This window comes from Octodon degus, unplaced genomic scaffold (assembly GCF_000260255.1).
Source record: "Octodon degus isolate 3935 unplaced genomic scaffold, OctDeg1.0 scaffold00290, whole genome shotgun sequence".
NCBI classification, from domain to species: Eukaryota; Metazoa; Chordata; class Mammalia; order Rodentia; family Octodontidae; genus Octodon; species Octodon degus.
This window is the reverse complement of record NW_004524866.1, coordinates 1,895,168-1,907,447: the sequence shown is the minus strand read 5'-3', so window position 1 is coordinate 1,907,447 and position 12,280 is coordinate 1,895,168. Positions and strand designations below refer to the sequence as shown.

Sequence of the window (12,280 nt, the reverse complement as noted above, 5' to 3'; positions counted from 1 at the left end):
TTGACATGTGCAAGAACCATGGTTGAATCCTGGGCACCACATGCCATGCCAGCATCACATGGAGGGACATGGAGCTGGCCAACATTCTGGGTCTAGTGGTGCATGCCTGTATTCCCAGCACTTGGGAGGCTGACACAGGAAGATCACCGAGCTACGTAGTGAGACTCTGTAACCAAATATATATATTTCCATACATATCTATGGAAAATAATGATGACTCAGAAGCCAACAACTGGCTATGAGCACACTGTGAGCTATATCCACCTACTTGTGCAATATTGAATACAGACTGACGTGTGTTGTACTGGTTGATCGACTGTGTCAAGTTAAAAACTTTACAGACTTAAGTAAATTCATTCGCCATTCCACACCCTAAGGTAGCTCTTTACTTAAAGTATATAAGAGGGAAATGAGGAAAGACAGATGTTTCCATTTCATTAGGAAGAGCTCCACTCTGCACGTTAAGCTTTCATGTCATCTCCTGGCTGCTAGGGCCAACTCTTCAGGTGCAGCCTTGGATCCTCCAGCCTTCCAGTGCAGACCCATTGGTCTCCTGATACATACTTGCATAAAGCAGTGCTGTGAGCTCCAGACCTTGAAATTAATTCTCCAGTGTCCATTGTGCACATGCCATCTGCTCACCTTCTCATCCTCAAAGGGGAAAAAAAGCATTAAAATATATTAAATGATTCACAAACAGTGGCATACAGAAGGAGTATATTCTATTTTAAATAAAAAAATTAAGAAAAAAATTTGAGAACGACTAAAGAAAGACAAAGTTGACAAGACAGTCATAACAATAGAATGAATTCTGGAATAAATAGAAAAGAAAATATCCAGAAAATAATCAGCTTCAAGTGATGAGGGCTGCAGTTTCTACTTGACATCTTGCTATTAGAAAAAGAAGTTGTATCACTTAGTAAGAATATGAGGCCCATAGTAGACTGTAGTATCTGACTTTGAATATGGTTTAGCTTTCAATTCAGGAAATCTATGTGTATTAGGAAATATGTTTATGATAAGAAGACTTCTTTCTCACAAAATGTGTTTTGTCCCTGATTCCAGTCGGAAAATTTTTCTCTACTTTTACCAATATAATGTAACACTTGGGGACAAAGATGCAGGCAAGAAGCCCTGCACTAGAGGCCAAGATCGAGAAGACCTCCGTGGCCACCATGGCCTTCCCCTTGCTGCTATGGTACATGGGCAGGAAGGTGAACCACACACTGCAGAACACCAGCATGCTGAAGGTCAGGAACTTGGCTTCATTGAATATGTCAGGCAGGTTCCTGGCCAGGAAAGCAACAGTGAAGCTCACTAGGGCCAGGGAGCCCAGGTATCCCAGGACACAGTAGAAGGCAGTGAGGGAGCCCTTGTTGCACACAATGATGATGTGGCCATGTTCAGAATGTGCATCTGTGTCAATGTAGGGTGGATTTATCCCCATCCAGATTGAACAGAGAGTGAGTTGGACTAAGGAACAGGTCGGAATGATGTAGTTTGGTGCCCCTGATATCAACAACTTCCTAATCCTTCTGCCTGGAGCAGTGACCTTAAGGGCCAGCACCACAGTAATGGTTTTGGCCAAGACAGTAGAAACAGCCACAGTGAACACAACTCCAAACGTGGTCTGCTGCAGGATGCAGGTAGCTGTGTTGGGAGGGCCAATAAAGAGCAAGGAGCAGAGGAATTAGCAGGTGAGGGAGATGAGCAGGGTGTAGCTGAGGTCCCTTTTGTTGGCCTTCACAATGGCAGTGTCTCTGTGCTTCACAAAGAGCCCAAGAGCAGCAGCTATGATCACAATGAGAGTGAAGGCAGTGCCAGCCAGAGCCTTCCCCAGGGGTTCTTCATAAGCCAGAAATGTCACAGATTTTTGGACGCATTGATTTTTCTGAGCATTGGCATATTGATGAACAGGGCACTTTACACACTGCTCCATATCTAGGAAAACAAATATTTGATTGCCTACATTTAATATTTACTTCACAAACCTATTTCCCGAAACTCTGGACTTGTTTGAATTAAATTCTCATTTTTTAAAATTTTTCTTGTTCTTTTTTCTTTCTGTGTCTTTTACTTTATGAGAGATAGAACTCTAACTTTGGAGAGATACGTCTCCATTCCCTTTAAACTATTATTTTTTGAAAAGTTCTCCTTAAATCATTATGCTGCCACTGCTTAAAATATTTTCCTCTCACTTCTCAGAGCCCTGGATTCAAGGCATGCCTCACCTCACCTCACTTTTCCATGTTTTTCTAAACACAAATTAACAGAGTGGTATATAGAGATTAACTGCTAAATAACATTATTTCATATTTATTTTTCCTTTTAATCTGGTATATCGATAAAATATTCTAGTTTTGCAAAGTAATGAAGGATCAATTTTTATTTCTTACTTCATTTATTCAAGCTAAGTGAAATGTCTATTCATGCTTCTTCAGATATTTCAATGAACGAACCTCGTATTAAGAAGCTTGCATAATTTGCTAGGTCCAAGGGAGGTACGAAGGAAGAAACCTATTGAATGAAATGTGTTGTCACTGTTTAGGTTCTCCATCTTAGAAAGTGCTTTTTTAAATGTTATGGAATCAATATTTCATCTGTGAGTGCCTTGTGATTGAGGTGTGGAAACAAAATTTATTTTTGATAATCATCTTATTCCGTAAGCACTCTTGTGTTCCCCATAATGAAATCCAGTGTCATTTTATTCATTCATATAGATGTTGTACTTAAAAATTAATATCACTGGAAAATCCTGTCAGTCATGTTTCTCTATGTTGTTTTGTGTGATTTCTTCATTGCACTGAACATGATGAATGGGGTAATGCCAGGTAGAAGTCAGATACAGAAAGCTTTTCTCTCATTCCTGCTTTGAAACATGGACCACAATTTGTGCATTGTGCTATATGATACCATAAACACCGTGTTTTGAGGAATTTAGAGACTTTTCTCCTCCTCCTCCCCACGGGATTAAAAAATGCCTTTACTGATGTTTCTTTCTACATTACAGAGTTGTACAGTGCTATACAATGTCCATTTAGTAGCTTTGTTTTACTTTTCCCAGGAGCTATTGCATTCAATTATATTTTATAAACTGAGTTTTGGAATAGAACATGTGAATTCAGTATAAAAAGGAAAGCTGACTGTGAACTTTGTTTCTTGTAAGTGTAGTTTCAACTATTAGTAAAGCAGTTTGGTTCCTTTCTTAAAACAAATTGATTGTCCTCAATCTTTTCCTCTGTAAGAATGGTGTCAGCACGCTTTTGAATGCCAATAAATTTCACTGGTAATATTATCAATCAATATTTTGCAGAGAAACATTATGCTATTAGATCCCATCTATTCATAAACCTGGAACTGTAACGATGCTAGTACTATGAAGTTTTCAAGTTGTACTAAGGATGTTTTCCCAACGTTTCTTGTGGTTTTATAGATTTCAGAGCAAAGATTCGTATGCAGTAGCTTATACTTTCATATGAAAAGTTTCTATGTAACTGTCCTAATAGATACCTTTCTTTCATAATATACCCGCTTTCAATTTTTCTCTTCTCTGTCAGTTGCATTGAGTCGTCAGTGTGTTACCAGAATCCTATTTAACTCTACTTCTTCTCTGCCTTAATTTTCTAAAAATGCCTTTCAGTTTGTATCCCATCTTTTATTTTCTTTGTACTCCACTTGCTCTACTTTTTTCTAGGGTGTGATGCATACTTCAGATGCACAACTTGGGCTTTTTTAATCTAAATACAGGACATCACAAAAGTATATGTAATCTTGAAATCAACACAAATGCCCATCAACTCATGAATGGATGAAAAATATGTTTTATTTTTACACAATGGACTATTACTTAGTTATAAAAAGAGACAAAGTCAAGGCTTTTATAGGTAAATAGGTGCTACTACAGACCATAACCATAAATGAAATAATCAGACCAACTTGTGCAAATACGGTATTGTCTCACTATTGTAAACATCTGAAGGAGAAGATTAAATTTTAAAGACACAATAAATACTGTGATAGGGAAAGAATCGTACAAAGGGTAGGAATAACTGGGAAGAGGAAAAGGACAAAAGAAACAAGGGAAACAGGTATACTTAAGTACGTACATATACATATATACTTATGTATATATTCAGTATAGCTTGGATAACTGTGCTGTTGATATATGCTGGTCTATTGGAATAAGCAGTTAATGCTTTTATTTCTTCTTATTTCCTATAAATTTGTGTAAATTTAAATTTTTATATTTGTTAATGTAAACAACTAAGTTTAAGGTCACATTCTACAATACAACAACCATTGCTGAATATCTATTAATGTGTTTTGTAAAATTCTCTATAGTTTTTTTTTCTACTTTTATAATATTTTGAAGAATAAAGCAGATGCAGAAACAAATACAAAGAAGGCAGAAACAAGGTAACATATAACAGTACATGTGTTACAGATTTTCAAATCAGGAAGAGCTAATTAACAGTAGTTGGTATATTATTATTATATTTATCGACAAATCCGTTGTGCAGATGAACAGATAAAGTTATACATGTTTGGAAAAATAATAGAATATTAATTTTTTTCTTTAGCATCCTGTAGTCTCTGAAAAGTATTTTAAAAATAATAAAAAGTATATGTAATGTAAAACGCATATATATGTCTCAGTATAGTTTCAGCTTCAGCTCAGAGGACTTTCAACTGGACATGATTTTAAATTTGTAGTCTGTTCCCGTTGATATACTCTATGTGTTTGAGGATTATACACCCAGAGTCACGTATTGACTGCTATTATTGGGTGCATTGTCCTCTATATGTGCGCATACAATGTTTTTAAAAAGTACCATGTTCCCATACTTATGGAGAACATATATTCAAAATAACTACGTGATACAGTACACAACCCTTCCTGATGTATTTCAGAGATTATTTGAAATCATAATAAATGTTTTTTGAAGTAAAAATTGACATCAACTACAAAACTAAATTAAGACAAGTTCAGGAGGCATCACAGTTCCTGACTTGAAATTATAGTACAAGGCTACAGTGGTAAAATCAGCATGGTACTGGAAACAACGTAGACCTGAGGGGCAATGGAGTAGATTAGAAGATGCAAAGGCCTCTCCGAACACACTGAGTTACCTAATCTTCAACAAAGGGGTGAAACAAGATAAGTGGAAGAAAGATAGCATCTTAACAAATGGTGCTGGATAAAATGCTCTCTACATGCCGAAAACTAAAGTTTGACCAAGGTCTATCACCATGGACTGAGCTAACGTCAAGATGGATTAAAGATATAAACATTAAAACAGAAACACTAAATCTCCTGGAAGAGAAAGTAGGAGGAACTCTTGAAGACATAGAGGTAGAGAAAGCATTCATGAACAAAAATCAAATTGAATGGGTAATACTTGAAAGAATTAACAACTGAGACCTCCTCTTATTCAGAAGCTTTTCAGGTCAAAAGAAATTACCAACAAAGTGAAAAGACAACCCAAAAATTTGGAAATGTCTTTACCAATAAGCACTCAGACAAAGGTCTGCTCTCTAGAATTTATAAAGAACTAAAACACATTAGGGCTCCAAAATTTAAAGACCCAATCCAGAAATGGGCATCTGAGATGAATATACACTTCTCAGAGGATGAAATTAAGGAATTGAATAAATATATGAAAAAATGCTCCATATCACTGGCCATCCATGAAATACAAATTAAAATAACAATGATATCATGTCATCCCACAAAGAATGACTATCATGAAGAAATCAACCAACAACAAATGTTGGAGAGGCTATAGGGAAAAAGGGACCCTTCCCCACTGCTGGTGGGACTGTAGAGTGGTGCAACCATTATGGAAAACAGTGTGGAGACTCCTTAAAAAACTAGGTCTGGAAATCCCATTTAAGCCAGCTATCCCCCTACTGGGAATTTTCTCAGAGGAACTGAAAATGTCATATCATAGTGAGATATCTGTACCTATGTTTACAGCAGCACAATTAGTAATAGTCAAATCTTGGAAGCAACCAAGATGCCCGTCACCTGAAGAGTGGGTGAAAAAGATGTGGTATTTTTATACAATGGAGTATTACTCAGCTATAAAGAATGATAAACTTGTAGCATTTACATTTGAGTGGATGCCAGTTGATATACTCATAAGTGAAATAAACTAGACCTACGTGTGTAAATATCATATAGTCTCCCTAGTATAAGAATTGAAAAGAAGAAACAGAAATAGGAAGTTATAACACAATTAAAAGGAAAGGAAAAACTTGAGGACTGGACAGCAAGGAGAGGGCACGGAGAAAAGCTTACAAAAATCACAGGGGCCATGCCATACATTCATATGCACAAGATGGGTAAAGCAATGATCCTGAGAAACATCAGCAGGTTTCAAAACTAGCAGTTAATTGGTAGGATTCTTACCACGACTTACTATATATGCTGATACCTGTGAACTAAGCAACTGCACTGAAGAAAGCAATATGTAATAGAAAGGCCACACTTGGAAGGCCTGCCATTCTGGTCTGCTACATATGTACTGCTTGTCATGACATATCAATTGTTGCCATACTGTCTCTCAAGTAAATGTTTTTTTTAAAGGATAATAAATGTAAAAAAGAGAAAAGTGAAAAATTTCACAGGACTGTCCTGCTAAAATGCTGTATATGGGTAGATTTCTAATTTTCTGTGTAAAATATGTGATGGATTATTCATATTTTAATTATTTTTATTTTTATTTTTTTTCTCCATATTGTCTACAGATTTAATTTTACCATATTAATACTATATGGAAAACACCTGTTCCATGTCATTCCCAAGATGTTTGATATTTAGACAGTGAGGTTAAACCCAACTGCATATGTTGTAGGGTAATAATAAGCCTCTCTTCTGGAGGGTTAAGAACCTAAGTTTGCAGACTAAAAGTTAGAGAAAAAGAAGGGCTGCAAAGACAGATGACATTTTGGCCCTAGCCTTTCAAGATCAGTGAAGACTCAGGACATAGGTGAACCTGTACTTTAATATCATGTAGCTCAGTTGTGTCCCTAATTTTCTGATCAAGGAGATTATGGGGCCACAGAGTAATGTTATCGATGATGTAGGGTGTGCCTAAGGACAGTCACCTAGAGAGAAAACATTCTCTCAGGCTTTCACAGGGAGCAAATCGGTCAAACAATGACTGTGACTCATCCACTTGGCTGACACTGACAAAGGATCTGCAAATTGCAGTACAGGGTAACAGGATAAATCCTGAGGGGACTTGAGTGACCTGATCATATACAAAGATACATTTCTTGTTATATAGGTCTTTATCTTAGACTTAACAATTCAGCAGAAAAGTATAAAAACGAGCTATAAAAAGTAAAGCCATAATGGGGCCGGGGAGATGGCTCAGTGTAATAAGCACTTCCCTGTCAAGTGCAAGGGCCTGAGTTCAATCCCTGGTTTTGCCAAAAAAAAAAAAAAGAAGTAAAGCCATATTAATATGCTGAGCTGTGGAAGGCTCATGGCATCTACTTCTGACATTGCCAGCCCTACAGATGACCCACTACTATTATCGACTACTGGACTATATTGGATTATTTTGCTGAACTCTCACACCTACAATATTTAAATGCTAATGCAATACTCATCTCTAACAAAACTAAACAAAAATAGAGATACAAAGGAAGGACCGTATCGTATCTGTATATACCAAATATTTAGAATGGATACACAGCTCCTTTCTCTTAATTCAATGAGAAGAACGATTTGTGGTATCAGTATTTGGACAAAATATCATGTCTGCATCTTGTACTATGGATAACCAGTAAGAAGATAACAATAGGCAATGTACTGATTTTTGAAAAAAATAAAAACTTATTCAGCAGGAAGTTGATTCCACGTCATGATTTGCAAGAAAGCTAAATATCCCCAAAGTAGTACTCATGATGTGCAATGTTCTTCGACATTAGATTTCACAAATTTTATGGAATATTTCAATCTCCATCCTCATTTTATCCATACTGCAATAGCACAGCATTCTCCTTTAGGTTATTTGACTATCACATGAGTGGGGAATGTGCCAGTATGTCTATTAATCCTGAGAAGGATTCATGCTGCTACTATTTCTTCTGGTATAACACTAAAGTTTTCACTTCTGTAAAGAGGTCCATGACTGCTCCTGAAGTCTAGATATTATGACTTGTTAAACCCCATATTCTGTGTGAACATCATCCTTGCATTTCTGTGGTTCATACTCCATTTTATGCTGTAGGATATCTTCCCTACTGCACTATGCATTCCAGGACTAGGGAGATTAATCCTAAAAGTTGGATTGTGCAGTGCTATAAGCATATTGTTCATCAGACACAATCCTTTATATCCAATGCAACTTAGTCTCTCTGAGCAAATGCCATGTGTGAAAAGTAGTGTCAGACACTGAAAAATGAAGTGTGCCTGTCCTTATCCTGAATGGAATCATGCTGTGGTTCCAAAGATTGTAAAGAGTTGGATTTATTACAGCTCTGCATTCAAATTCACGGTGGAGATAGAACACAGATGATGTGGCTAGAGGAACAGGGCTTGACTTGATCAAGTAATACTTTAGTGGAGCAGGAAAAATAAAACAATGTATTTAGATGTAGCAATGTTCATGTGTTACTCCAGATAATCAGTGTGTTGAGACAAGTCTGGTGAATGTTTAGGGCAGTCTGAGGCAAAATAGTGATATTCTGCCTTATAATAAAAATAAGAATATCTGAGCAGAGAGACCATTGATATTAGCACATGTTGGTTAAACTTCTAGCATTGAAAAAACCAAACAAAAAGAATGATGTATAAAACTGGTATAAAAGGAAAATAAATTTCAGTACATTTGAAAGGGGAAAATGTGTTTTGCAACAGTCAATAGCACTCTAGAACTAATAACTTGAGAAGTTAAGGAGGAGTTTTACCTTTGGTGTCATCTACAATTTTACCATTTCCTGGATGAATGTACTGAATACCATACACAGTGAGAAAGCGTCCAGACGAGATGCTCCTACCTGTGTCATTGGTAAACTCATTGTCTGTACAAGGGATGCAATCAAAACAGCAGGGAGTCTTTCCCTCCTGAGGGCTCTTTCTATATCCAGGATAGCAACTCTCACTGCAGACTGAGCAGGGAGTCTAAGTAAAAAATATATGTTGTTAACTTCTTCATTTTTTAATTTTTTAATTTATATTTTAACATTTTAAAATTTGTAGAGCCAGCCTGGCCTCATACAAGTTTAATTACAAATATAACAAAATAATTAGCAAAATATTTCTTAAAGACAAGATATGATCAAAAACTACAGTGAATATTATTAGTATTATTTTTTTTCAAATCAAATTGGTAGGACAGTTTCAATAATTAACATATTGCATACATTCTTCCTAGTGGTTAATTGCTGTACAAGATTCGGACATGATATCCTATTTACAAACACTATTAGAACAAATCACTCTATTCATTAAGAGAATATTAACTATACCTGTGTCCTAACCACTTTGAATACACAGATACAAAATGGACATTCATCTGTATCCCCTTTTTTTTTGTTAAGTTCCATCATTTAAATATTATAGGTGTGTAAACTCAGCAAAATATACTAAAAGAGTCCAGTAGCCCATAATAGTATTGGGTCTTCTGCTTGATTGGCAATGTCAGAAATTGTTGACCTGAGTTTCGTACAGCTCAACATAACAGCATGGCTTTACTTCTTATATTTTGTTTTTATACTTTTCTGCTGGATGGTTAAGACCATCTTCTTAGATATTTACTTTTTTCAACAGAGATAGAGGAAAAAAACTTAATTTGTATGCATACATAAGCAAAATTATGTCGTTGCATACTAAACTTATTTCATTATATGAAATATACTTAGAAAATAATAAATTACATGCACTTCATTTCCACCTATCAAAAAAGTAGCAAACATTTTTTCAAATGGAAAACTCATTATTGTTATCAAATTTTCACATGTGACAATTACGTGTGAAAAATTTGTGGCATTAAGCCTCTGCCAGTGTTTCATTTACTTGTGTTTAGTCGGTGTGCTGTGATTAGGTGGGACATACCTCTGCAACTCCTGTGGCCCACTCTATCATATCCTCAGATACAGTCAATTTATGGCCATGTGGAGCATGGGAAGAAAATGTGTCAACTTTAACTTTAAGTCTAAGACCTTCTGGAAAGTTCCAAAAATTGAGGATGTCGTACTCTGAATCCAGTTTCTGTCTCTCATCCAAATTCACTAGTTCTCCAGAAGGACTGGAAAATTGAATCTTCTTCAGAAAGAGATGTATCTAAAAAGACACATTGCCCTATGAGAACAGGGCTCCAGGAGAAAGACAGAAATTATGTGGGGGCAGAGCATAAGCATCTTCAATCTCTTTAACATTTAGTGACTTTAACACTAGTGTCTATTAAAATAGAGCATGAAAACATTTCAGGACTAGAAAGTCACCATGTCAATAAATTTCACCCAATTTCAGAAAACAATGTTATAAGAAAAACTATGTAAAATTGTGTAGAATTATGTTGGGGAAAACAACAACTGTGAATTCAAAACATGTGAAACACACAGCTTTCATTTTACCTGGTTATTCCCTTAGAATCTACCAAAAAATGGGTTCATAAACAGTCAAGTTTAATGCCTTTAGTTCTATAAGTGACTACAGGTTTTCTATTGTCTAGAGAAAAAATGTGGAACATGTATACATGTGTAAGACATTGACCTGCTAGAGGCAGAAGCAAAGAGCTGGCCTCATGCTTCTTACATGTATACTAGGTTGGATACAGTGGATAGTAGATAGAAGGTCATTTCCAATTACCACAAAAATCACCTGTTTAATAATAAGTGTGATTCTCAATGTCTAGTATTTTGCAGAAATTGTTCGAATATTCTTCGGTGAATCACATAGACTAGCTTGAACGAAGCACCGTGATGACATCGCCTAACATCCAAGGGAAGGCACATTAACTTCCAGGGAGAAAACATCATTACTTCCTTAATTCTCATTGGTGATCTTTGTACTTCTTCAAAAAGCATGGCATAGAGGGCATGGGCCACAGCACAGACAGCATTGTATATATTGTAGCTCCTATCTCTCACAGCTGTTTCAAAACAATTCAGAGGCAACCAAGCCAGAGAGGAATTAGGGGTACAGTTCTTCAATGCACAGTAATAATCAGAGAATGAGCAATCAAAATTCTTGGACCAATACATAACAAGGTAAGTGTCCTCTGGGTATTTGAGAGGCGTAGCTTCCTGGACAAAATCTTTGAAACCTGAAATCTCTTCATGGTGATATGAAACAACAAGAATCCCATGGAATGGGTCTCTGATGAAATCTCTCCCATCCAGGTCAGCATGCCATTGTGAGTTTGTCACCCAGACTTTCCAAGTCACTAAGTTTTGCACTATGTGGAAGTTTACATCATTTGCACTATCAGTATCATAGTAAATGACCACCAAGTTGATAGATGATGTCTCTGCAGTCAGGATGTCATGTTTTTTTTTCCAGCTGAGTGATAGGACACAGTCGCTGTTGACACCATTTCCACAAAGGCCACACAGACTCTGTTCCTGTCCATCTCAGCTCCTATATCTGAGAGAAACTGAAGACCCTTATAGCTTTCTGTGATGAGCAGGCCCACCCAGGTCCAGTGGAAATGAAGCATCAAGGACACCATGGCAAGGACCAAGTATGTCTCCTTTGGAGCCACCTGATGGAAAGAAGGATACTGGCCGCTGTCCATCAGTGTAGGATCAAATGAGCCAAAGGTAACCTTAAAGGAAAATAAAATTGGGAAACACACTAGAGTGTTGATGGAAAGGACAACAGTAGCCCTGAATAGCACTTCCTACTTGTGTAAAAAGACACATGCTTCTTCCATTAATATCAACATCATCCACAGGAGATATTTTTTAAACGAATGAATGTATTAAGATATGCAAAAATATTTTCCCTTTTGACATTGTCTTTGATTCCAAAAAGGAAAAAGTAACAAAATTGTAATTAAGACACTAAGTCTCAGTATTTGTACTCTGGTACATTATATACCTTGAAAGAAGTTAATCTACCTCATCTTTAACCCTTAATGTTCCAAGTGTCCTTTGGTTCTACCTCATGAAAAGGTAGGACACAATAGCTGTTGACATCATTTCCAGGTATGTGAAGCACCATGAATGTTCTTCCCTATTTTCCTGCCCCACCAAGCCTCACCTGTGGAAATTTATAGAGCTCCAGCAATGGTCCAATCTGAGCTGAGGTTTCCCATGGCAT

At 36.6% G+C, this 12,280-nt stretch overlaps 1 protein-coding gene across 1 annotated transcript; it reads right to left on the bottom strand.

Annotated features, from left to right (window-relative positions):
* Positions 1-1,000: 1,000 nt before the first annotated feature.
* LOC101570255 (vomeronasal type-2 receptor 116-like) lies at positions 1,001-12,280 on the bottom strand. The gene is given in 6 exon segments (XM_012512939.1): positions 1,001-1,941; positions 3,529-3,531; positions 9,013-9,136; positions 10,070-10,297; positions 11,535-11,783; positions 12,221-12,280. Coding segments are annotated over 6 exon segments (1,605 nt in total).